Here is a 26,990-nt window from a genome sequence, read left to right on the forward strand (position 1 = left end):
GAAAATTTGGATTCTGCTTCCTTTTACAAGGAGGGGGTGAATTATAAGAAAATTCAGCCAGAGATGTAAAAATGATATACAAGCCTTGGTCAGAATGGACTCAAAAGATAAGTCCTATGGAAGGGATTCAGTCAGAGAAGAGAAAAATTGAAAAAGATGACAGTCTTGTTTCCTTTACTAGATTTGTTTCTAGAATGGAGGGTGTACTGCAGAAGATGAAAAGGCAGGATCAATTGAGGGAACTGAGAACTTTTAGCAAATGGAAGAGAAGACTTGGGAAAAGGAATTTACTACTATCTTTAAGCATCTGAAGGGCTATCTTGTGGAAGGGTATTGGAAGGAAGGATGGATAGAGATCATAGAAAGATAGATTTAGGCTTGGTAGAAGGATAAATTTCTTTGCAGATAGAGCAATCCAAACGTAGAATGAGATTCCCTCAGGAGATGAGGAAAGATCTCTTTCTTCCTTTGTATATCTTCAAGCAGAAGTGACATTATGGGGCACTGGAATGCTATAAAATGGATTCTTGGTCAGGCACAGGTTGAACTCAATAGCTTCTGAGATCACTTCCATCTTTGAAAGTCTGTGAACTCGTGAGATTTGTACTGTGTATATATGAACAAGATTAAAGACTGAGACTTTGCTAAGCTTTTTCCATTGTATTTTAAAACTTTTGTATGATTACCAGTAGCCTATAGTAATAAAATACAAAACAGGGATTCCCATTCTCTATTTTTAACTTATCAAGGAGAGAAAAAAGTTTTTAAAAAAGGAAAAAAATACTCCTTCCCCAGAAGCAGAGCTGAGCTGTGAGGCCCCCAAATCCAGAGATGATTATGTTTTTGAGGAAACAGTAGGAGGGGACAATGAGTTTTCCCTGGGGCTTACTACTGGGAGAAAAATAGGGACATGGAGCTCAGTTGGACTGTGTTGCTAAAGGAGATGAGAACACAAATATAATTATAAATAGTATACTAGCTATTTAGATATTAGAAATACATTAAGATATTGAGTGCCAATTTTAGGAATCTGAAGATGGTCTGGGGTGCACTGTATGGTGAAAGGACTCAAGTCACTAGAAGGTAATGGGAATGTTTAGCCTAGAGTAGACTCTTGAAAGTTCTGATAGCTGTCTTCAAATGTTTGAAGGCTTTTGTATGGAGGAAGCTTGTTCTACTTAGAACACAGGGAATAATGCAGTTGTAAAATATTTATAATGGAAAGAATGCTAGATTATTCCATTTTCATTATTTCATTTCATTATTTATTTCATTTTCCTCAGCCTGTTTTCTCAAAAGTACAATAGGAACTTTTAGATTGGAAGACTTTAGAGTTCCTTTCCATCTCTAAATCTATAATCCTATGATTTGTATGAAAAATTGTTATCCTCATATTGTACTCAACTAATTTGGTTTTAGTTCTTCTTTTCAGCAGGTCTCTAGATTAAACTGGTCTCTTTAATGACTTCCATCATCTGACAAATGACCAGCTCTCATTTTCACAAAAGTCAGTTTTTAAAAACACCATTTAACAGGTCTTGTAAAAGTAGATTTATTAAGGAATTCCCCCCCCCACACACACACACACATTTTCTCTTCTTGGGTATCTGATTTCAGTAGGATTAATTATCCTTTGTTTAATCCAGATGAGTAAGAACTGCTGCTGAGATAATTTCTAATCTAAACCTCTTCTATACAAAGAAAGCCACACCCAGATGATCAGTCCAAATTAGCCACACTCAGTGACACAGAGTAAACCAGCTAAGTGATTTAGACAGGAGACAAAGCAGTGGAAAAGGGGTGGGGGGGAGCTTTGACTTGTCCTACATAATAAAAAATGGTTTCCATGCTACTCTGATAAAGATGTAGATGGATTCAGGGTACTGAGGCATACCTATTTTGGACATAGGGTAGAAATTTGTTTTGCTTAACAATGTGCATTTATTTTAAGAATTTTTCTTTTTTCTCAATTAAAGGAAAATGGAAAGGAGAAGAAATAATTTTTGTTCACTGAAGATTTTAATTTAATTTAAAATTGCTTTCATTTGGAAAGACTTTGAGTTTTGCAAAATGTATTAAATACATGATCACTTCTGATCCTATTTTTATTTATTTCCATGGCAACTCAAAGAGGTCAGTCATTCACCATAATCACCCAACTAGTGAATATCAAAGCAAGGTTTGAACCAAAGTCTGACTCCAAGTCAAGTATCTGCCTTTTTCATTCATTATGTCATACTGTCCCAGAATTCTTTTCATTATACTCCACTGTCTTCCTCATCTGTCTGCAGTTTAGCAAAAAATTCATATTATAATGGAAAGAAATTCAGATTTGGAGACATAGGATCTGAGTTCAAATGATGACTCTTCTACCTTCATTTTAATCTTCCCAAACTTCATTTTCCTGATCTGTGAATGAGGATGAACTTGAGATAATGATAATAGCTAGAATTTATAAAATACCTTATGGTCTGCAAAATGCTTGAATAATAGTAGGTAGTAGACATGCAATGCTTTAAAGTTTGCAAAGTTCTTTACAAGAATCATTGGATCCTTAAATAGCCCTGTAAGGAAAGTGCTATTATTATTCCCATTTTACAGATGAGGAAACCATGGCAAATAGAAATTAATCCATTTACCCAGGATCACATAGCAAGTAAGTGAGGGAGGACTGGTACTGGGTTTCTTTACTCCAAATCCAGCATTCTATATATTGCTCCATCTTGACCTTGACAACAAACCTATGAGGTAATATTATAATCTTCTTTTTAAACATAAAGATCTGAGAATAAGGGAGGTTAGGTCAGTGAAGTAGAATTTGAATTCAGGTCTTTTCCACTGATTCTAACTTTCTATCTACTGTGTCACTTATTTGTCTTAAGGATGTTCTCTATGGTCTTTCTAGCTTTAAGGTCTACGACCTAAAGTACTCCTGGACCAAGTTAGCAGTTCATTTAATCCTATAGCTATTAGTGGAGGAGTCCTTTCCCTTTTAGTGCCTGCCTGTGCAGGTAGAGCCAATGGTCACCAGAGACCACATAAACTCCTGTTCTTGGTTTTAAATCAATGAATACTTCTTGTGGTAACCTTGAACTATTTTTATTGGATTCCTTTCTGGCCCCCACCCTGACTATCCTTTTGCTTGGCTCATTATTTGGAAATGGGACAAAGGTGGGTTAGTTTTAAGGAATGGTTCCATTTGGACTTACCACTATGTTAGTGAATTGTAAAAATGCTTTTACACAACTGAAAAATAAATGATATGGTGAATCTCTTTTTTTTAAGTCTAATGTCTAGTGTTGATCTGCTATTTTGAAGAGTTGCCTATAGCATTATAACTATTGCATTCTTTTTTTTCCTCTCTTCAATAAGTCCCATATTGCTCAATGGAGCAGATTTTTATCTCACTCTACTTCCTTTGCTTTCCCCTCCACCCTCATTGGATTTGTAGAGGGCACTTCTGTGGGGTCTCATTGTTAGCAGACCTTCAAGCATTTGTGTCAGCCATCAGCATAATGGACTACACACACTATTGATTTAATGACAACTATCACTGCTAGGAATTGATCTAATGTTTTCATTACACTAAAAATGCTTTAACAAGTTCATTCTGAATTAGGCAATGGTAAAGATCTGTTCAGTTCCTGAGCATCTTCTCTATAGGAGGGTGATTTATGAGGTCCTTTGGAAAGACAAGTTGCTTCATGATTTCTCAATGCCCTGGCTGGTTGTGTTATAGTTTCTCCTCCTGAAGGAGAACAGAATGGGATTTGAATCTCCAATTCATCCATCCAAAAGACATGTTTATTCATGGATAAGGAGAATCATTCCTCAGAATGAAGTGACTTTGGTAAGGGGTATTGCAAGGGATTGCAAATAGATGACCGGAAAGATAATAGTTCTCTCCATTCAGAGAGAGAAGTTCCAATGAACTTGTATGAGTAATAGGGAAAAGAAAAATAGAAAATCAAGCAACTCCCTAGTATTTACATATAAAATCATTGCTTGTATAAGTTGGTAGAGTTTTTCAAGAGAGTTCCTGACACTGATATAATCAGAGATCCTTTCAGTATTTACATATACTTACTTTTTGAGATGAAGGAAATGGTTTCTCAGGGCCTCAGGACTAGAAGTTTAGACGGGTTGCACATCCCAGTCTCTATCCCTGATGGAAATTTCCATATCAAATATTCCAGAAATATAAATATATTGCTGTGTGTGTGTGTGTGTGTGTGTGTATCTTCTTTCCCACTTGAATTCTCCTCAAAGAAAGGGTCCACAAATTCTGGAAATATTATATTACTCTCTTGTAGTATTCAAGATGAGACTTGAACCTAGGTCTTCCTGACTTTGAGGGTGGTTCTTAATATATTATGCCACACTTCTACTCTTTTTTCACATAATATTCATTTAATAAATGTAAGATCATAGATCTCATGATGGAAAAGACCTCAAAGACTATATAGTTCAAATCCCACTGCTTTTCCCACTGCACCAATTTGATAATTAATTTAGTAATAATGCTATGTTTTTCTAAGTGGGATCTGGATTATGCTAAAGTGCAAGTCTTGAGACCTTATTTACATTGAAGTAATTTCTGATGCATATTAGGAACTATGTTAAAAGAACACAAGCTTCTTTTTAAAATAGATCCATGAGAATGGTAGTATGCTGGGCACATGACATACAAGATTTTTCTTTGGCAGTATTGAGAGGAGGCAGATGGGGATAGCTGCCACTATACTTTTGATACATTGGAGATAGGACATGGAATAAAAGTTAAAAGTTTCCTCTTGTGCAAGATGGCAAAAACAATTGACCATTTTGGTGATTTTAGATAAATGTACTGATTGAATAGACCTGGATTTCCAACCTATTGTGATTATAATATCTCTTGACTTTCAACAGAACTTCTCATATCCCCATTCAATATAAAAGGAGAAAATTATAGTGATTACACTACCTATGCACACAAGAAATTAAATAATGAGATTAATTTTATTACCAAGTATTCCCTATATCTCCTTTATAAACTTCCAGTACTCTCTGGTGACACATATACCCAAAGTTGAAATTTCCTGCAATAGACTATGTAGAGATAGCCCTTGAATCTTTGTTCCCTCCCCTTTGCTTTTTCATTCCTCCCAGTGGATCAGTTCTTTGAGATCAGTTGAATGAAAGGTCACTAGAAGGATAAACCACTTTGATGCCTCAGGAATTAGATTGCAAGTCACAGTTTCCAGAAATTCCAGTTGGTAGCAGTAACTTACCCTAAGCAATTGTCCACAGACTTAAAAAGTTATCAGAAACAGGAGGAGATGACAGGGAAATGTGTCACTCTTTGGTGCCAGGGCATATCAGAATGCAAGCATCTTGTTTGGGAGTTAATGCTTACACAAAAGTGGAACAGAATAGTCATTAGGGATTGGATGATTCTCTTCCCTCTTTGTTCTTCCACAGGTGCCCTCCTTCTGCAGGTGAAATCAAATGCTGTTCCTTGTAAGAGTAGTATATGATGTCACTGCTCTTGAAATACTGGTTTCCTAATGAGCCCACAATAAGTGTTTCACCTCCCACTGGAATCTGATTAGCTGACTAAATACTTAGGGTTCCACTCAGGTATCCAATGCCATAGGAGCCAGAGGCCTCCCCTCAGGCAGAGGGAGATGATCTTAGTTGGAACAGACTTTTGTATCTTTAGACACTTTATTGGGAAGTCATTTCCTTCTCAGAAAAGTGTATGAATCTGCTGCACCTAGATGGGATTCCCTTCTGAGAGGCAATAAGGGATCCCTAATGGTAATTGTGTTGGAGAATATATAAGACACCTGGGTCTTCCATATAGCAGATGAGGTCATTCTCTGATTTTTTTTAATCTGATTGTAAAAACTCCTAAGTGGGTTTCCACCATCAACATTCTCTTGGGGACCCAACAAGTTCCTTGTGAGATATTATGAAAGAGGATAAGGTAGGGGTTCTTAATCTTTTTTGTGTCTTGTATCCATTTGGCAGTCTGAAAGCACCCATGAATCCATTCTAAGAATAATGTCTTTAAACACATAAAATAAAATACAAAATATTACAAAAGAAATCAATTATATTGAAGTATAATATATCCTTTTAAATATCGTTTTTACAAATTTTTTATTTTTTAGGGTTTTGCAAGGTAAATGGGGTTAAGTGGCTTGCCCAAGGCCACACAGCTAGCTAATTATTAAGTGTCTGAGACTGGATTTGAACCCAGGTCCTCCTGACTCCAGGGCCGGTGCTTTATCCACTAAGCCACCTAGCTGCCCTGTAAGTATCCTTTTAAAAAGAAGAAACAAGGGGTGGTCAAGTGACACAGTGGATAGAGCACCTGCCCTGGAGTCAGGAGGACCTGGGTTCAAATCCAGTCTCAGACACTTAATAATTAGCTAGCTGTGTGGCCTTGGGCAAGCCACTTAACCCCATTGCCTTGCAAAAAAAGCAACAAAAAAAACAACAAAAAAAGAAGAAACAAGTTCACAGACCCAGATTAAGAACTTCCTATATGAAGTAATATATCTTTAAAAATATATAAATCCCATCTTTGTTCACTGATGAAAATATTTCTCACTACTCTAATTTGACTAATTCCTAGACATATTAATACTTCAGTTATCAATTTTATTCCATATATACTACAACTGTATAATTGAAAATTGGAATTCCCCATATCTTAAGGTATATAATTTTCAATTCTAGATAGTAACTATCTAGGGGCCAGGATGGTAAACATCTAGGAGCTCAAAATGACCTAGTCTAGTGATCTGAATAGGTAAATACAGAAGAAATATATTTTTGTTAAAGAAAATGCTTTTTTTTTTTTGCTGTATTGACAATAGTAATCAAGGCACTGTCTGTCTTTTTTAGTGAAGAACCAGAGGGTGCTGTCCAACTGCTGAAATCACACACTAAATGGGGCAGAAGACAAAGTTAAATAATGAATATAAAGCTGTAAAGGACAATAAGGATCATAGAATCATAGCTTTGGATTTAAAAAGAGACCTAGAGGTAGTCTAGAGAGCACCTTGTCCACATCCCTCATTTTAGAAAGGAGGAAACTAAGACCCAGAAATTTTAATTGACTTTCCCACTGCCACATAGGTAGATCTGGCATTTAAACTTTCATCCTTTTTGTTCTAAATCTGATACTTTTCTTGCTACACCATGATGATGATGAGTGTAGATATCATCACAAGAAGAAAATAGTTTATAACAAAAGTTAATAAAGATCAGAAAGCAAACCTTGTTAGCTTGATTCTATACTCACTCCTAATTTGTTGATAAAATTCTTAGCTTTGTAACCTATAAGCAAATTTCTATTGAAGCCTAGGTCAGTGGAAATCCTTACCATACCTTCTTTGATAGACAGCCACAGATACTATGAGTGTTTTTTTTAAAGTACTTTACTTTTATTTTTTTCACATTATTCCAAATCATGTTGTAAAAGTAAACATAATCCACCCCCTACCAAAGAAAGAGAAACCTCAAGAAAAATAAAGTTAGAGAAAAAAAGTGTGCTTCAGTCTATTTTTAGATACCATCAGCTCTCTCTTTTGAATGGATAGCATTCTTTATCATAAGTCCACCTGAAAAATTGCTTCAAGATTTTTTCCTACAGTTGCTATTGTTTAGCTGTATTTCCCTCCATTCTATTCCTCCCCACCTGTTTATTCTATTGTCTCTATCTCCTTTCTCCCTGTTCCTCCTCCTATCCCCTTTCTCCCATCCCTTTCCTCTACTTTTTCCTTCTATACCCAATTGAGTGTGTATTTATTTCCTCTCTGAGTCACTTCCAATGAGAGTGAAGGTTCACTCATTTCCTCTCACCTTTTCCCCCTTCCACTCCATTGCAAAGCTTTTTCTTAACTCTTTTAACTCTCTCCTCTCCCTTTCTCCAAGTACATTCCTTTCTCACCCATTAACTCCATCTTTTTAATGTTATACCTTCATATTATGCTCCCTCCTGTGCCTTGTCTATATATATGCTACTCTAACTGCCCTAATAAATGAGAAGCTTCATATGAGTTATCAGTATCATCTTCCCATACAGGAATATAAACAGTTCAATATCATTAAATCCCTCATATTTTGACCTTCCCACCCATCTTCTCTATGTTTTGCCTGAGTCCTGTGCTTGTAGATCAGACTTTCTGTTCAGCTCTGGTTGTTTCAACAGGAAAGCCTGAAAAGTCCTCTATTTCATTGAATATCTATCCCCTTGAATGAGGATGTTCAGTTTTGCTGGGCAGTTGGTACTCAGTCGTAATCCAAGCTTTTTTTTGCCAGAATAGCATATTTCAAGTCCTTAATGGAGAAGCTGCCAAATCTTGTTATCTTAACTGTAGCTCTACAATATTTAAATTGTTTCTTTTTGGCTACTTGCAATATTTTCTCCTTGACTTGGACGTTCCGAAATTTGGTTATAATATTCTTGGGAGTTTATATTTTGGGATCACTTCAGGAGATGATTGGTGGATTCTTTCAATTTTTATTTTATCCTCTAGTTCTAGGATATCAGTGCAAGTTTCCTGGTAAATTTCCTAAAAAACATGAAGTCTTGGCTCTTTTTCCTGGTCATGACTTTCAAGTACCTAATCATTTTAAAATTATCTCTCCAAGATCTATTTTCCAGGTCAGTTTTCTAATGAGATATTTAACCTTTTCTTCTAGTTTTTCATTTTTTTAGGTTTTGTTTTATTGTTTCTTGATTTCTCACAGAGTTATCTGCTTTTCTTAGCTCTGTTCTACATTATCAGGAATTGTTTTCTTCTGAGAGCTTTTGCATCTTCTTTTCCATGTGGCCAGTTCTGAGTTTTAAGGAAATCTTGTCTTTAATGGCCTTTTGGACTGCTTTTTTTCCATTTTACCTAAACTGGTTTTTAAGATATTTTCTTCAGTATTTTTTCGTAATTACTTCACTAAGTTGCTGACTTGGTTTTCATGATTTTCCTGCACCACTCTCATTTCTCTTCCCAATTTTTCCTCTACCTCCCTTACTTGCTTTTCAAAATCTTCTTTGAGCTCTTCCATAGCCTGAGCCCAATTCACATTTTTCCTGGAGGCTTTGGATACAGAAGGTTTGACATTATTATCTTCTGAGTATGTATTTTGATACTTCATGGGACCAAAGTAATTGTCTATGGTCAGGTTTTTTCTTCCATTGTTTGCTTAAATTCCCCAGACCATAATATGATTTTAACTTTTTTGTTAAGATGGGGCTCACTTTCCCAAGTTTTTGAGAGTTTTTGCATCTGTTTTCCAGGAGATCCCTTCAAGGACCTCAATTCCTCCAAGGTCTTATGAGAAATTATTGACTGCTCTTCTGGCCTGTACTTTGATATGTGGATGATCACAAGAATTTCCCTCTACCCTAGTGCTGTGAGAAGGGTCCCTGCTCTTTTTCTTGAGACTAGGGCCCAGAATGTGACCTGGATCTGAGTATGTCAAAGTCACAGAATCCTGCCTCAGGGATAGATGGCAGAGAGACCTCTGCAGTTTCCCCTGACCACCTTATCACCTGTGGTCTGAACAATATGGAAGCAGCTGCCAGGTGGCTCCCTGTTGGGTGGCTCCTCAGGCTTGCTTCTGCTTCCTGGGGCCAGGTCTGCACTGAGGCCTGCACTGGACTGGGCTCTGTGCTCACTATAGTATTTTCCCACTGACCTTCCAAGTTGTCCTTGGCAATCCCTGGGCTGAGAGGTCTGGAAACTACTACCCCTGCCCTAGGGACCCAGGCACCCCAAGCGTTGTTCTTAGATGACTGGAACTGGTTCATTCTGGTGTAGCCAACTGTGCTGAGGGTCTTTCTAACCCTGGTATAACAGCTGTAAAAACTCTCAAAAAACTTGGGAAAGTAAGCCCCATTTGAAAAATTGTTTCACTCAGTCTTTCTATGGGTTCTGCCACTCTAGAATCTGGTTAGAGTCATTATTTAGAGGTATTTGGGGTGGTCTGGGGGAAAGTTGCCAGAATTTCCCATCTTTACTATGCCATCTTGGCTCTGCTTCCCATGTCCTTTTGTGGGGGGGGTTGCAAGGCAACGGGGTTAAGTGACTTGCCTAATGTCACACAGCTTGGTAATTAATTAATTGAGGCTGGATTTGAACTCAGATACTTCTGAATCCAGGGCCAGTGCTCTATACACTGTACCATCTAGCTGCCCCTCCCATGTCCTTTTTTAATTAGAGGTTAATATTTTTTTATTCAATCTATAAAAGAAGATTCCCTCTTCCTTGTGAGAAAGGGAAGAAAAGAGGGGCTTAAAAATATTTTCAGAGTTCAGAAATACAAAGATTCAAAAAAGGAGATTGATGATATAACCTAAATTCTCTCTCACCTCTGCCCTGGCTCTTTGCCTGAGCTTTATGGTTCTGAGGATCTTTTTTTGTGTTTCCCACTAGAGGATAAGATCAAGGGAAGACTAATAATGGGTCACATCAGTCTAAGAGTCTCCTATGCTCATTTAATGAATGAATAAACCTCTTTTCTTATAATTAAAAAATGTTAACACAAATAAGCTTAGAATAAAAGGGTGACAATTTTTTTTTTTAGGTTTTTGCAAGGCAATGGGGTTAAGTGGCTTGCCCAAGGCCACACAGCTAGGTAATTATTAAGTGTCTGAAACCAGATTTGAACCCAGGTACTCCTGACTCCAGGGCCGGTGCTTTATCCACTGTGCCACCTAGCTGCCCCTGAGGGGTGACAATTAAACAAAACCAGGACTACATGAACAAAGGTAAACTTAAATAAGATAGAATGTTTGATTCAAGAATGGTTCATCTAAAGCAAGGATTATTAACCTGAAGTTCCCTAAGGGGTCCATAACTAGTTTTAGGGTGTCTATAAATTTGAATAAGAAAAATTTCTTCTTTATTTTCTCACTAACTTCTAATTGGAATTTGTCATTCCTTTCACTTATTTAAAAATGTTATTCTAATAAAGGATCTGTAGGATTCTCTAGACTTACAAAAGGGTCCATGACACAAAAAAGTTAGGAACCTCTGATCAAGGATCAATAGCTTATAAAGTAGTCAATAAGTGATTTCTAAATTATATAAATGAGGAAGTTTGGGTTGAGCTTCTTATGAACTCAATTAATCAGGAAAAAATTTTTTGAAAGTGAATCTCGGGGTGGCTAGGTGGCACAGTGGATAAAGCACCGGCCCTGGAGTCAGGAGTACCTGGGTTCAAATCTAGTCTCAGACACTTAATAATTACCTAGCTGTGTGGCCTTGGGCAAGCCACTTAACCCCACTGCCTTGCAAAAAAAAAACAACAACGAAAAATAAAAAGAAAGAAAGTGAGTCTTCTTAGGTAAGAAATGCATTGATCTTTCATGAGCCAGACTGCACTGCTGATCAGCAGAGAAGCTTTGACCTACTCCAATTCCAACTTGGTCCAGTTCTTTCCTCTGAAGGCAATCTGATGACTCTTCCATTTTTGGATACTTGCTACATTGGTGCCAGTTTAGTTCAAGTACCCATTAGCCCTAAAGCAGCTTCCAAACTCAAGTTATCAAACAATCTCTCTGCCTCCACAGCAAAATGTGTTAAAGATGTGTGCCACCACATTGAATTAATCAGAGGCCTTAAATAAAAATCTTTGTAAAGTTTGTCATAATTTCTAAAGTTGGTCCACTTTCCTCCACTTCGAATAAGTATTTTTAAGAGTTCTTTAAAATTTAAGTTATTATCTAGTTTCCTTTGCTATCATAAGTACATCAGAATGAAAACCCCCCCAAAAATCCATGCAAAATATAGTCCCACAAAATAGGTTGTCAATTGTTAATAAAAGAAAGGACAACATGGTGTTAGACAAATTGAAGTAGATGTATTATATCACAAACAACAATAAAACAGAACTTACTATGTTTTCTAATACAACCTTCTTTCAAACATGTTTTAAATGCAAAGGACTCCATTGAGGCCACCTCTGTTCTTCCAGTCATTTAGAATTGCAGCCTAGGTATCATCCTCAACTCTTCACTCTTATTCCCCTCATGTTTGCAATCACTTTTCAAATCATATGACTTTTACTTCAATATTCCTCATATCTTCCCTCTTTTTTCCACTCATTCAGCTAGCACACTATTTTAGAGCTCTGTCACCTCTGACTGAATATAGCAATAACCTTGTCTTTCTTTTATTGATGTATGAATTAGAGAGATATATATCTTCTCCTAAGTTCTGTGTTGCCTAAATCTCACAAATTTTGAAATAATGGCTCTTTATTATTATTATTTTTAATGAAATCATTGATTATTACTATGGTTTGCCCTTTGACCCACCTATTATCTAGGATTAGATAATTTAATTTCCAATTAACTTTTAATCTACGCTTTGATGGTCCTTTATTAAATATAATTTTTATTGCATTATGGTCTATTAATATTTCTTAATATTTATATTTTTATCTATTTGGTTGAGTTTTTATGTCCTAATACATGGTCATACATCTATAATTATGAAAAAGGTATGCTCCTTTCTATTCTCATTCATTTTTCTCCAGGGGTTTATCATATCTAACTTTTCTAAGATTCTCCTTGCCTTCTTTCTTATTTTATAGTTAAACTTATCTAGGTCTGAAAGATGAAAATTGGAGTCCCCCACTAGTATAGTTGTACTATTTCCTCCTGTAATTCATTTAACATTCCTTTAAGTATTTGGGTGCTATGCTAATTGATATATATATATATATATATATATGTTTAATATTAATATTAATTCATTATCTCTGGTTCTTTTTTAGCAAGATGTGTTTTTTCTGCATATGCCCCTTAATTAGATCTATTTTTACTTTTCTGAAATCATAATTGTCCTAATAGATTTTGCTTTAACCCCCCTTTTTAAAATTCTGTATGTGCCTCTCTGTTTCAAGTATATTTCTTATGAACAGCATATTGTTGGTTTCTGGTTTCTAATCCATTCTACTCTCCACTTCTGTTTTACATGTGATTTTATCCCTTTTACATTCACAATTATAATTACTAACTGAGCATTTCCCTCCATCCTATTTTCTTCTGTTTATCCTTTTCACTCTTTTTAGGCTGTCTCGTCCCTAAAGTCTATTTTGCTTTTGACTACTACCTTCTTTTATCTGTGCTCTCTTTTATCACTCCCCTTTTATCCCCTTTCCCTCCTACTTCCCTGTTGCATTAGATAGAATTCTATCACCAAAAGAGTAGGTGTGTACTTGCATATACATATATGTGTGTATGCATGTAAACACATACATGTATATACATATATCTTTGAACCAATTTAGATGTAAATGAGATTCAAGCTTTGCCCACACACCTTACCATTACCATTATGTGAGACAATTTCCCCCAGTATTCTTCTCTTTCTCTCAGAGTTCTTTTTTCTCATTTTTCCATTTTTTTGAGATCATTCCAACATTATCAATTTACTCTTGTACATCCTTTCAATGCAGATTCTTTTTAACTACCTTAATAATGATATTTCTTAGAAAACTCTGAATTCCCAGCACCTAATACAGTGCCTGGAATATAATATAATACTTAATAAATGCTGGTTGATGGATAGATAGGTGGCCCAGTAGATAGAGTTCCAGGCCTGGAATCTGGAAGGTTCATCTTTATGAGTTCAAATCCAGCCACAGACACTAGCTATTTGATCTTGGACGAGTCACTTAATCCTGTTTGCCTCAGTTTTGCCATCTATAAAATAAGCTGGAGAAGGAAATGGCAAACCATTCCATTATTGTCTTTTAAAATTTTATTTATTTAAAGCAATGGGATTAAGAGTGACTTGCCCAAGGTCACACAGTCTGGCAATTATTAAGTGACTGAGGTCACATTTGAACTCAGGTCCTCCTGATTCTAGGTCTGGTGCTCTATCCCCTGCACCACCTAGCCACCCCTTCCATTCCATATCCAAAATGGTGACAAAAAGTCAGTTACAGTTGTAACAATCCAACAAGTTGATTCGTGCTTAAATTAACCTATGTAAGCAATAGGATTTTCTTGGGTTTTTTTTTTTTAGATTTTTGCAAGGCAAATGGGGTTAAGTGGCTTGCCCAAGGCCACACAGCTAGGTAATTATTAAGTGTCTGAGACTGGATTTGAACCCAGGTACTCCTGACTCCAAGGCCAGTGCTTTATCCACTATGCCACCTAGCCACCCCAATTTTCTTGTGTCTTAATATAAATCTTAGGAATATCAATTATCATTGAAAAACTCTAAACATAAAAAGAAAAGGAAATTGGATAGAAAATATACTGACCCCCCCCACCCAAATATTCTCTGGAATTTGCTTTCATGAATAAATTTCTGACAGCAGCTTTTTCTTTTTCTCTATCTCCTAAAGAAAAGGATAGAAAAGGTTCAGTTAACTGAAGTTTCTTCTTAGAAGAGATAGTTTCCCATCTTTCTGAAGGTTCTTTATAGTCCAACTCTTATCCTACTTTTCTAGACTTATTTTATTAGTTCTCTGCATGCATTTTAGGTTCTAGGTAAATGTTTTGGTTCCTATGAGCTATTTCTCCAACTCATCATTTCATTTACTATCTCTGTATCTTTGTCCAGGCCATCTGCCAAGTTCAAATGCATTCCCTCCTCACCTTGCCTTTTGGAATGCCTGATTTTCTCCAAAACATAATTCAAGTTCACCTTCCTATTTAAAGCCTTCTTTATTCATTCCATAGTGTTCTCTCTCCTCAATTATTTTTTTGCAAGGCAATGGAGTTAAGCAACTTGCCCAGGGTCATATAGTTAGGTAATTATTAAGTGCCTAAAGCCAGATTTGAACACAGGCCTCCAAGGCCAGTGCTCAATCCACTTCAACACCTAGCTGCTCATCCCAATTTTTCTTGTATTTACTTATCTAGGTTTATATGTATCCAGCTAGTGGAATATAAGCTCCTAGAAGGCAAAGACTATTTCTTTTTTCTCTTTATGTTCATAGGCTCATAGTATCATGAGATCATAGACTAAGTGGTAGAAGAAACCCAGCAGTCATCAATAGTCCAAACCTCTGTTTTTACAAATGTAGAAATTGAGGCCCAGGAGTAGAAGTAATTTGTTCAAGATCACAAAAAAATTAAACATTCAAGGGGGATATGAACCCAAGACCTCAGACTCCAGAGTCATTGCTCTTTTTACTGATCCAGATCCCTTGTAAGTAGTAAGTTGAATGTTCATTGAATTAAATTGAATTGAGTTCTAGTTAATTAAGATTTTGATATTATATGGATCTCTTTTTAAAATTTAAACTTCTCAAACTTACCTTTAATGTGTCACTCATGTTCTCTTTATCACATTTGGTATGCTTTTAGACATTTTAAAAGGAGATTTTCTTTTTTACCTTCTCTGTGACTTTGTACATGTTAAAAATAATTTGGGTTAAATCTCAATGGGTGGTGACTCATCCTGGACTCAGCCCTGTTCTTTGCACTGTGAAAGCAAAAAAGGTTAATAGAGTTAGACCATTTTTTGGAAGAGTCTGGGCTATAGCCAGGTATCTTTCATGCATGAAGTTAAAAAAAAACTATTTCAAAGGCTCCATTTGCTCCCATTCCAGTTGGAAACCAATTTGTTGACTTCTCCATCTCTTGAGCAGTTTCCATTTCTAAATTCCCCCATACCCAATGCATCTGGTAACATTTGGGTATTGGCCAATGGTACATCATGGCCACAGAACACTTGGCTGTTAGAGCAGTAAGAGGTGAGTCAATTTTAATTGTGCCCAATCCAAGCAAAATCAAATACATGTAAGACTGCCATAGCTCCTGTTCCAGAAGGAGCTATCTCTATTGCCCAAACAATGCTATGGTAGGATGTCCCTTACCATAAGAGAAGCTCTCATGTCACTCTTGAATAACACTACAATGGCTGAGTGAATGGTTCAGAAAAGCAAGAGAGACAATGAAGAGGTGGGAAGGAAAAAGAGACAAAACCTTTACAAATACAATTCTAGAGCAACTTTTGTCCAAAGGTAAAACAAATGAGACTTTTCCCTCATTTATATCTTATTTCCCTTCCAAGTTCTGACACATTCTTCCATTTGGTAACTTGTTCCCTTTTACTTTGACTCATTTTAAGCAAATTTCATTCATATAAATTTTCCCCTAATAAATGGCCTTACAAGAGAACCAATTAGACTACTTTTGTTTCTTTTTTCCTTTTTTTGCCTCACCTCCAAGTCTAATATTTACCATCTCACTTCTATAATTTTTCTTAGCAAACTTTGTCAGCTAAATAAACCTTTACAAGGCAGCAAAGGCCCTAAAATAATAAGAGCTAGTATTTAAATGACTTTTTAAAGTTTGCAAAACTCTTTCTATATATGCTGTCTTCTTTAAGTTTCCCAATAAACATGTGGAATAGGTGCTGCAGACATTATTATCTACATTTTATGGATGGGGACACAGACTCAAAAGCTTAGATTTGCCTATGGTCATAAAAATAGTAATTTCAGAAGAGGGATTTGAACCCAAGTCTCTGACTCTGGAGTAAAAACTGTTTTCATTGTATCGTACTGTCTTATCATTTAGTCATAAGTTGTTCCTTCAATATAGCTTAATGACAAGGAGATGTGCTCTTTGCTTCAATGCCTAATTTGAATATCTTAGGCACAGGGAAGACTTGACTCAGCAATGTCTGAATGAATGAAATGTCTGAAAAAATGTCATTCTAAGTACACATTTTTCTAGATAAAGATTGTAATCTATGATCTAGTAGCTTTAATACAATAGGGAATGTTACAGTAACATGAAAATGCAGTTGTGTTACTTTTCCATTAGCACTATTTGTAAATAAACAGGATTATACAATTAAGTGTCAAATTCTAATAGATATTCTGAACTGTAATTAAAATGTGCAGATTTGAGATTAGACTAAGGAAGGATACTTGTCTGCTGTGGACCTAAAATCTTTGATCTTTGACTTCAAATGACTGAAAATTATGTCTACTAGCTTCCCCCAACTCAATTCAAGTTAGTAGTCTGCTAAACACTGAGTTTGCTCCTGAGGGAAATAGAAGGTTTAGATAGGACACAAGTCCTCTTTTTATGGAAGTCAAATAAAGTAAGAAGATAGAAACAAATAACCATTGCATAACTATAACAATTAAAGTTATAATAGACTAAATTGTCTAGAATAGAAGTTCTTAACCTGGAATTTGCAAATTAAAAAATATTTTGATAACTATTTTAATATAGCTATTTCCTTTATAATCCAAGTAATTTTTATTAATTTTAAAACCTTTATTTGAGAAGGGGTTCGTAGGCTTCAGCTTTACTACGCTGCCAAAGGAGTCTATGAAAAAGATGAAAGAAAAAAATGCTGGTTTAGAGAGACAATTTGTCATAATGAATAGGATTCTGGGTGTGAATCTGATTTCACACATCTACATGTTGCTTTAGGCAGGTCACTCAAGTTGTTAGCACCTCAATTTTCTCATCTGTAGAATGAAGTAGGGTAATAAAAGCATCTGTGTAAGAGTATTGTTGTGTAGATGAAATGAGATATGTGTGAAAAGTACTTTGCAAATTTTAAAGTAATCCATAAATGCCAACTATCATCATCATCATCAACATTTTCTCACATGCTAAGTGAACCAGAGAAGCATGACTTAGTGCTCTGTAAGGTCTGAGAAAAGGAAGATCATTACCAATTTGAGGAACTCAAGGAAAGCACTAGTATTTGACATGAATTTTAAGGGATAGATTGGAATTCAGCAGATGAAGACACACACAGAGAGAGAGGATGTAATAGAATTGGGGAAAATATGATTAAAAAAAGGATAAGGTATGATAAAAAGTACTTATTTGAGGGACAGAAAGTAGTCCAGGTTGGAGCATAGAATAATGAAAGAAAGCAATATAAGACAGTATTGTAATGATGGGGTGTTTCATTAGTTGCCAAGTCCAGTCATTTCTGCCTTCTCAATATCTCTTGCATTTTCACAGGTAACTGGACGATGTGTACAAAGTATTGGCCCTGGACTCAGGAAGACCTGCATTCCAATTTGCCCTCAGATACTTACTAGATGCATGATCTTGGTCTAAAAGAAGCTAACAATAGCTTTCCAAACTTGCAACCTGGGCAATCTACTTCTAAGAGTACTCAACTGAATCAGGAAGCACGACAAGTATAGAGGTTGGGGGAATGGGGAGAACAAAGGTTTGATTAATGGTGGCCAGGAAGAATCAGACCCATTTTAGGGAAGTCACATGGCAGATAATGTCATTGTTGTCCATGGAGGCAGTGGCAGTAGAGAAGTGGCTTCTAAATGGAGCCTACTGGAGCCTATACTTGGAATGTAGAATTTCTGTGCTTGTCAGCTGTAGAGGCAGAAATGTAGCTTCTCAAAGCTGAAGAGATATAACTTCAACAGGAGACAAGTGAAGAGACAAAAAGTTATCCTGCAGTTATCTAGCAATAACTCAAAGTGACCTGACCTCCCGTGTCCTTAGAGAATTACTATCACCCTCCTCCTCCAGAGAATATTTTCTTTTTTTCCCCACTGGTAGAGGAGTAGGTAGGGAAAATTTATTGGGGTTTTTTGTTTGTTTGATCATAGGATCATCAAGTTCAACCCCTTCATTTCACATAAAAGGCACCTGAAATAATTGGTCCAAGGCCATTGTTGTAGTTGGTGCTCAGCCTTTGTTCTCCAAGAGAACCAATGACATCAAGAGGATGATGTATTGACTTAAAATGAGTTAGATTTGAGTGAGGCAGAACTTTGCAAAGTTGTTAAACTTTGCTCTTTTCTCCAGTCATCGGGGTCCAGTGGCAAGACAAAGATCAAAATGACTAGAAAAGGCCAAGGATAAAATGAGTGACCTTGTCTTTTTTAGATTAACTTCAGTGGGCAGCTAGGTGGTACAGTGGACAGAGCACCAGTCCTGGAGTCATCAGGAACCTGAGTTCAAATCTGAGCTCAGACACTTAATAATTGCCTAGCTGTGTGACCTTAGGCAAGTCACTTAACCCCATTGCCAAAAATTTTAAAAACTAAATTAACTTTTTCCCTAGGTCTCAGTTTTCTGAGACTAAACCCCTAGACTAAGGGCTAGGTAGTCTGGGAGGCAGTGACCAAACTGGGATTTGTATTTGGATCCTGCCTCCCAATCTCATATTGTTTCCATTGCATCACACCACTTTACTGATTTTTCCCTTTTAGTTATACTTTAGATATAGGGACTAGACCTGATTTAATTGGCATAAGAGACTCTCAAATGAGAAGACTCTCCCAATGAAGATCTAATCCTACTCTACAACTTTTAATAGTAGAGAACTGCATAAAGCATTAAAAGGCTCAATTACCTGCCCTGGTATAAGCAGTAAGTCTCAGAGAAATGACTTGTACTCAGGTCTTGGTTCCAGGGTCTCCATCTATTACATCACATTGATTCTCCTAGGCTTTAAGCACTTTGATGTTAGTCCTCTGGTGATTTTTTTTTCTTTAAAGCAGAGTATACACTAGATAGGAACTCACCATCTATTTTTTTTTAAACAATGAACTCAACTGGCTGTCCTTCCATACCTGGAATGTTCTTCCCTCTTATCTCTGCTTTCTGGCTTCCCTCAGTTCCTTCTTAGCTAAAATCCTACATTCTCCAAGAATCCTTTCCCAATATCTCTTAATGTAAAAGCTTCACTCTGTTTAATATTTCAAATTTATCCTCTAATAGTCTAGATAGCTTGATTGTACCTAATTCTTTACAGTTTGTCTTCCCCATTAGACTGTGAGCTTGTTAAAGCAAGGATGGTCTTTTGCTTTTCTTTGTATTCCCAGCATTTAGAGTAGTGCCTTAATAAATGATTGATTAAGAGCAAGGCATTTTCCATTTTTGTCTTTCTATCTCCAGTGCCTACCACAGTACTTGGTGCTTCATAAACATTTAATTGAGTTGATTGTCATTTCCTAGTGACTGATCTATAGAAATCAGAAGGCTAACACTAGAGTAGTAGGGAAACAAAAGAGAGTCTAAAGCCTAGAAACAGTTGAATGAATATGCTCATTGTTGGAATTTGCTTGATTTCTTCAAGCTCTATATTTAGGGACTAAGTTTGATTCTGTCTACAGAGAGCCTAGTTTGACCACAAGTAACCCCAAATTGTTGCTGTTGTTGTTGAGTTGTGTCTGACTTCTTACAGTTTTGTGGATTATGCCATCCAAGAGGTTTTCTTGGCAAAGATACTGCAGTGTTTTACCATTTCCTTCTCTATTGGATTAAGGCCAACATATTAAGTGACTTGTGCAGGGTCACAGAGGTAGGAAGTGCCTGAGGTCAAATTTGAACTTGTATTTTCCTGATTCCAGGCCCAGCACAATATCCACTCAGCCACCTAGCTGCCTAACCCCAGACACAGAGTGCTAAATCATCAGATTCATTCCAGGCAAAATCATCAAGTAGTCAATAAATTAATTTCTAACCCAATCTTTTGGGGTCTTTCTCCCATTTATTGACATTCTTCACTGTTCATGAATCCTATCCCCTCATGATAGGATCTTGTCCTTGACAGGATTCTTTCTTTGCTATATTTGAATTTCATTAGTTGTATTCTTTTTTCCAGAGTTACTTATATGTCAAGGAATATTTTCTCATTATGAATTGACAAGCTTTGTTCTCTATTAAAAGAATTTCAAATATTAGTATGAAGAAAATAGAGATTTGGGGAACAGGGTGAAACATATCTATTAGCTGTAAGACCATGGGCAAATCACTTAATTTCTCAGTTTTCTTATTTATTGAATAAAAGGAATGGTTTTAATGATTTCCAAGGTCTCTTCTTGTTTTAAATCTAGCATTATGTGATTCCCCTAAAATATCCTGGTCATTTAGTCTACTTATGAAAAAGTTGGTCTTTATGTGATACAATGTTCAGTAATTACTTCTCTAAACAATGAACAAGGCAAAGAAAAGCTGCATAGTTCATGAGAAAATTGTACTCTTCATCAATTGAGGCAACTTAATCGAGTAGTGAATATTATTGGACCTAGACTCAGGAAGACCTGAATTTTGAATCCTGACTCAGACACTAACTAGCTGTGTGAACTTTAAAGTCTTTAAATCTCTTTTAATCTTGGTTTCCTCATCTGTAAAATGGGGATAAAAATATGCACCTAACTCTTAAGAGTTGTTGTGACAATCATATGAGATAGCTTCTGCAAAATTCTGTGAAAACCTGAAGAGCTGTATAAATTATTAAGTAGCTGTGGGAAGAATTTGGGCAAAGGAGGCTGAAAACTGTCTTGGTCAAGTCACATCTGCTCAGTTCTAGGACTTTGGCAAGGTAGAATAACAATGTCCACCATAATGGATGATAGCCACAAGGGTAAGGAGACTGAGGGCTATGTTCAAGTTAGGGAAGAGATGTCTTAGGGAGGTTATAAAGTCTATCATATAGTTAGAGGGGTAGCTAAGTGACATATTAGATAGAGCATTGGACCAGGAGTCAGAAAGATTTGAGTTCAAATTTTGTTTCAGACACTTACTAGTTGTGTGATCTTGAGTAAGTCACTTAATCCTGGTTGCCTCAGTATCCTCATCTATAAAGTGAGCTGCAGACTGAAAGAGCAAACCACTCAAGTATCTTTGCCAAGAAAATCCCAAATAGGGTCACAGAGGGTCAGATACATATGAAACAACTGAACAACAACAAAATGTAGAGAGATTAAACTTACCTTTTTTGGCCTTCAATGCCAATGGATAGATATCTATCTATCTAGTTTGGGTTCAGTATAAGGGAACACTTCCTAATCATTAGAATTGTTTAAAAGAAAAATGCTCAAATGATTGAGAGCATATAGTAATCGAAAGCAGACCCAGTTCAATGCCTTTAAGAGTTTGTTGTTGGTGGGGCAACTAGGTGGCATAGTGGATAAAGCACTGGCCTTGGAGTCAGGAGTCCCTGGATTCAAATCCAGTCTCAGACACTTAATAATTATCTAGCTGTGTGGCCTTGGGCAAGCCACTTAACCCGGTTTGCCTTGCAAAAACCTAAAAAAAAAAAAAAAAGTTTGTTGTTGGTTGTTTTTCTGGGTATATCTATCTTAGCTCTTCAACTAGACCCTAAAGTCCTCAAGGGCAAAGGGCATGTCTTTCCGCTTCTGGTGTCCAGTCTCTAGGATAGTGTTTTTCACAGAGGAAGAACTCAATAAATACTTGTTGATTGGTTGATTACATGCTATCAAAGGACACTGTTGATGAGGGCATGCATGAAACAGATATGACAGGCATCTCAATCATCCGTGCCTTCTCATTCTACTTCTCTCTTTCACCCTGCTCCCACTCCCACCCTAAACCCCCCCTCCAAAAAAGAGAGGAAAAATGAATTATGAAAGGGCCCAACTGGGAGGAGGGGCCTGCCCTCTGGCAGCGAATGTGACCTGTCAATCTCTTGCTACTGTTCCACTCATGCCAGCTGGTCTAATAAACTCTAAACTCCAGTGATTTAAGTGAAGATTTCAGATTAACATTTAAATTAATGCTGGACTAGGAATCAGGAGAGCCAGGTCGCAGTTGTGACTCTGGAGCTAACTTGTTCTGTGACCTGGGGCAGAAATGTAAAATTATCCTCGCTTCTAACTCATAATGCTCCCCTCCCCGCCTCCAACCTCCAGGAGGCCAGGGATTTGTAGACCTGCTATACCCTAGGCCAACAAAGATCAATCCACCTTACTGTTCCTGTTATCTCAGAGACTTAAAATCTGGCTGAGACTCATCTCTGACCCCTGCAAAAGGGTCTGGTTGACCTTCACAAGCAAGGATATTCTGTTTCATGTTTAACAACTGGCTCTCCAGGGAGATTAATCTGAATTATTAACATTTTTTCCATCAGTTTCTTAAAGTCTGGTAATCAAGAAAACAATAAATCAAACCCTTATTTGTACAGTTGCCAATTTTAAGGTATAAAAACTCACAATGAAAATTTAATAATGAGTTCTCAGGAACAGTTCTATCTGAAGCTAGCATGCTACTCTAAGTGAAAAAATTATTCAGCCTTCAGACCCTGTGATTGTACTTGCAGTTGGAATCCCTAAAATAAGAGAGAGAGTGGTCAAAGAGAAAGGCATCCACTCTCCTTTTTGCTTACTCTTTTCTTTAATTCTTCATTAATCACAGCATTGTATATTCCCTGGAAGGGACTTTAGAACAAATCTAGTCCAAGCCATGCCTGAACATGAATCATATCTATATCAATGACAAAGAGTCAATCTTCAGTTTATGCTTGAACTCATTATCTATCAATCAAGAAACATTCATTAAGTGACTCTCTATGAACCAGACACTGTGTGAAGGGTTAGTTCCTGAGTCAGTCCCATTAACTTTTGGACTATTTTGGACAGTTTGCATTGTTCAGAATATTTTTTCCTTCCCTCTAGGGAGCTAAAATTCACTTATTTTCAACTTTTACCTGTTGATCTTTGTTCTGCCCTCTCCGGGCCAAACAGGATAAGCAGATCATCAAAGTCTTTAAGTCATTCTTAAAACATGTTGAACAGAATAAGATGAAGGGCAGAGCACCATGGAATTGCTCCTTAAATTATAACCTTACTGCGATATTGGTTTAGCTCAGGCAGAAAATCACCTGTAAAACCTATTGTTCCTCTGAAGCAATTGTTGGTTGTCTTTGATCCCTATCTGAAGATACTTCTTTTAATTCTCTTCAATGCAATAAAGTTCACCTCACATTGATTAAATACTTATAATGTACAAGGTACTATTAAGGAGATAAAAGAACTAGATCAGTAATCTCAGCGAATTCTCAATCTACTAAAACGGAGAACATAGGGGAATAAGATAAGGGACCAGCCCTGTGCTAAGGATTTTCTACAATATTATCTCATTTGATCCTCACAAAAACTTCAAGGCAGATGCTATTATTATTTTTATTTTATAGTTGAGGAAACCAAGGCAAACAAATGAAGTGACTAGTCTAGGTCACAAAGCTAGTAAATGTCTGAAATTAAATTTGAACTCAAGTCTTTCTGACTCCAGTTCCACCATTGTGTTCTATCCATTATGTTACTAGAAACCTCTGAAAAGATAAGAAAACAAAGATTAAAGGAGTATAGTAAAAGTCATTTAAGAAGATACAAAAGACACTATGAGAGATCAGATGAGGGAAGATAGCATCAGATTGTGGAGAACTGCAGAAAGATGTTATGGGAAGGTAGCATTTGGAATGGACCTTGGAATGATGTTAGCAAAAATATTCTGTTAATTGGAACAAGAGCAACAATTCAACAAGAGAAAAATCTTCATAATCAGGAAATAATGAATTTTTCAGTTCGGCTTTCTTTTCTGATCCACTCATTCCTTCCTATTTCCTGTTCATCAATTAATAAAAATTGTTTACATTTATATTGTGTTTTACATATATATATATATATACTATATCATTTAATCTTCACTGTAACTCTATAAGTAGCTATTATTATTATTATTATTATTATTATTATTATTATCCTCATTTTTACAGTTCAGTAAACTGCAAATAGAAATTAAATGACTTACCCAGGGTCATATAGCTAGTCAATGTCTGAGGCAGAATTTTATTTTAGGTATTGCTGACTCCAAATCTTGCATATTATGTGTTCTGTTATACCACCTAGCAATTGTCTCTCCCCCTTAATTTCTGCCCATACCTCTGTATTAGTCTGCCAGTACCAATTGTCTATAGGTTTTGTTCAGCCCTGTGGATGGTAAGTAGTGCTATACTAGGAGAACTTGCTGCCTACTGACCCTGTCCAATTCTTTTTTTTTTTTTTTGAAAAAACCAAAAATTTATTAAAAGAAGTTACAACACATAGGAGGGAGATATATAAAAGAACAGCCAAGCAGCATTGGCTGGACCACAGGTCAGAGAAGACTTCAGCCAACCTTGTCCAATTCTAAGACTTAAGGGAGGAATCTCTCTGGAAGGACCCCTTCTATTGCAAAGCTTATCTTGGTGCATTGTCTACAGTGCTTTGAGTTCTAGTCTCAGGAATTAATTACTTGGGAACAGTATGAAATAAGCAACTGAGGATAGCTTTTAAAATAGGGTGGGAAAGCATAGACAAGTCAGAGACTCATTGGCTGAGTCCTTTCGGCTGTAAGACTATCTCCTAAATAGGCCTTAATTGCCTCCACCAATTAGAGGAAAGTCACTGGATAATTCCATGTAAGTTGTTAATGAGAGGATTAATCCAAGTAAGAGTATGTTCAAGGAACAGGAAGCTTAAATTAAAGTGGCAGCCAATAAAGGAATTATTACAGTGCTTTTTGGTGGTACCAAATAAGTGGAAATAAGGTCAGAGTTAAGATTTGTTTTAAAAACCTATTATGGGGGACATCTAGGTGGTGCGGTGGATTGAGCACCAGCCCTGGAGTCAGGAGTACCTGAGTTCAAATTCAGCCTCAGATGCTTAATAATTACCTAGCTGTGTGACCTTGGGCAAGTCACTTAACTCTACTGCCTTGCAAAAAACCCAAACCTATTATGATCTGTTTTTTTTTGGGGGGGGGGGGCACATCATAATTCTCCCAGTCACTAAAAAAGATTTTTTTTTTCCAAAAGGATATCCTTTGCCCTGGTGAAATTCAAAATTATGAACTCTTCAGTGGAGAAGAGTTGACTCCTTCCATACCCCTTCCTTAATAAAATGGAAGTTTTTTAGGCTAGTAGTCCCCTACATCACAGAGGTCCTCAAACAGACTCAAGATAGGGGAGGGAACTCTTCAGCTTCCTTGTTCTGTTTTGCTGGTGGGCAAGAAGCAGAGAAAAATAAAATAGTTTTTGGTGCCTGGGGACTATTTGAAATGCCACAATCCTCAGCTCACTCTCAACTGGACACTTTCCCACCATTTCTGGAAGGTCCATTTCATTCCTGTGTTGCATTCTCCTTTCCCCCTAGTCAAGCCCTGCAAATTGAATTTCTTCTGCTTACCTGCCCATTCTCCTTTTTTTTCATTCCCCTCTTCAGTAACTGACTGTGTTTTCTGTCTTGTTTAGCTTGCAGGGCCTTGATGGATGAGGTAGAGTATGATGTTATGAAAGCACGTCAGAAGAAGGGTGTAAGGGTGAAGTCGTACCGCATAAGGCCTGATGGGACGCAGGAGAGGACCAAGGTAACGGAGAAATTATATACCAGGACATAATTGCGGATATGGGCAATTATCAGTCATTTATCCAAACAGCAGTTGGTCTTAATCTTCTAACCTTTTTCTTGTTCAGGGTATCAGTCTCTAAATTGCTTCTGAGTCCTCGGGGACCCAAAGTAATTTTTAAGCTTGAAATTGAAGTATCTCTTTTGCAGAACCTAAATTTTGTGCCTCTGTCGCCTTGGCAGGCATTCTGGCACCATGCATCAGGATAAGTATAGGCCATAGTGATACTTGTACAAGGCCAGTAGGGGGCCAAGCAGGACTTGGCTAAGGAGGAAGTGAGGCAGGTTAGTTTCTGGGAGGTTTGGGTCTTCTTCCCATTTTTCCCTTTGGGAGACATGTTTAAGATGCAATACCTTCCTAGGTGAGAGAACAAGGAAGAAGAGAAAAATAAAGGTTTAAACAAAGCTCCTCTGGTCTGAATCTGGTTTCTTGTTGAATATGAAAATGAATGGCTTGCTTCATTTATAGGAGGCATTTTGTTGGAAAGTGAATGAAGACCCTACATTAGAAATTAGGAGAAAGAACTGAGACTCTCCCAATGCTTGGTTTTGTTAAAAACGACAACAACAACAACAACTAGAAAATTGCACGTGCCTGTGTGTCTGTGCGGGTGTATGTTTTGAGGTATTTGAGGTGCCTGTGTGATTTCATCAGTTCATGGTATTCCCACTATAGAAAATTCCTTTACCATAGCAAAATCATACAACTGATCTGTAATGTAAAGTCTTAGAAATTTGCCTAGAACTTTGAGAGTTTAAAACTTGTCCATGGTCACAGAGCTAGAATGTCAATGCAGAACATCAGCCAGATCTATTTGACCCTAAGGCCAATTGTT

General features: G+C 36.8%; 1 protein-coding gene across 2 annotated transcripts in view; it reads left to right on the plus strand.

The window, feature by feature from the left end:
* Positions 1 to 26,990, plus strand: part of CNPY1 (canopy FGF signaling regulator 1) — a 199,254-nt gene that overhangs the window by 108,752 nt on the left and 63,512 nt on the right. For both annotated transcript variants that reach the window (XM_074193290.1, XM_074193289.1), the window contains exon 2: positions 26,001 to 26,116. In XM_074193290.1, coding sequence (XP_074049391.1) covers positions 26,015 to 26,116 — 102 coding nt within the window. In that variant the 5' untranslated portion in view covers positions 26,001 to 26,014. The remainder of the gene's footprint in view (positions 1 to 26,000; positions 26,117 to 26,990) is intronic.

This window comes from Macrotis lagotis, chromosome 7 (assembly GCF_037893015.1).
Source record: "Macrotis lagotis isolate mMagLag1 chromosome 7, bilby.v1.9.chrom.fasta, whole genome shotgun sequence".
Taxonomy (NCBI): Eukaryota; Metazoa; Chordata; class Mammalia; order Peramelemorphia; family Peramelidae; genus Macrotis; species Macrotis lagotis.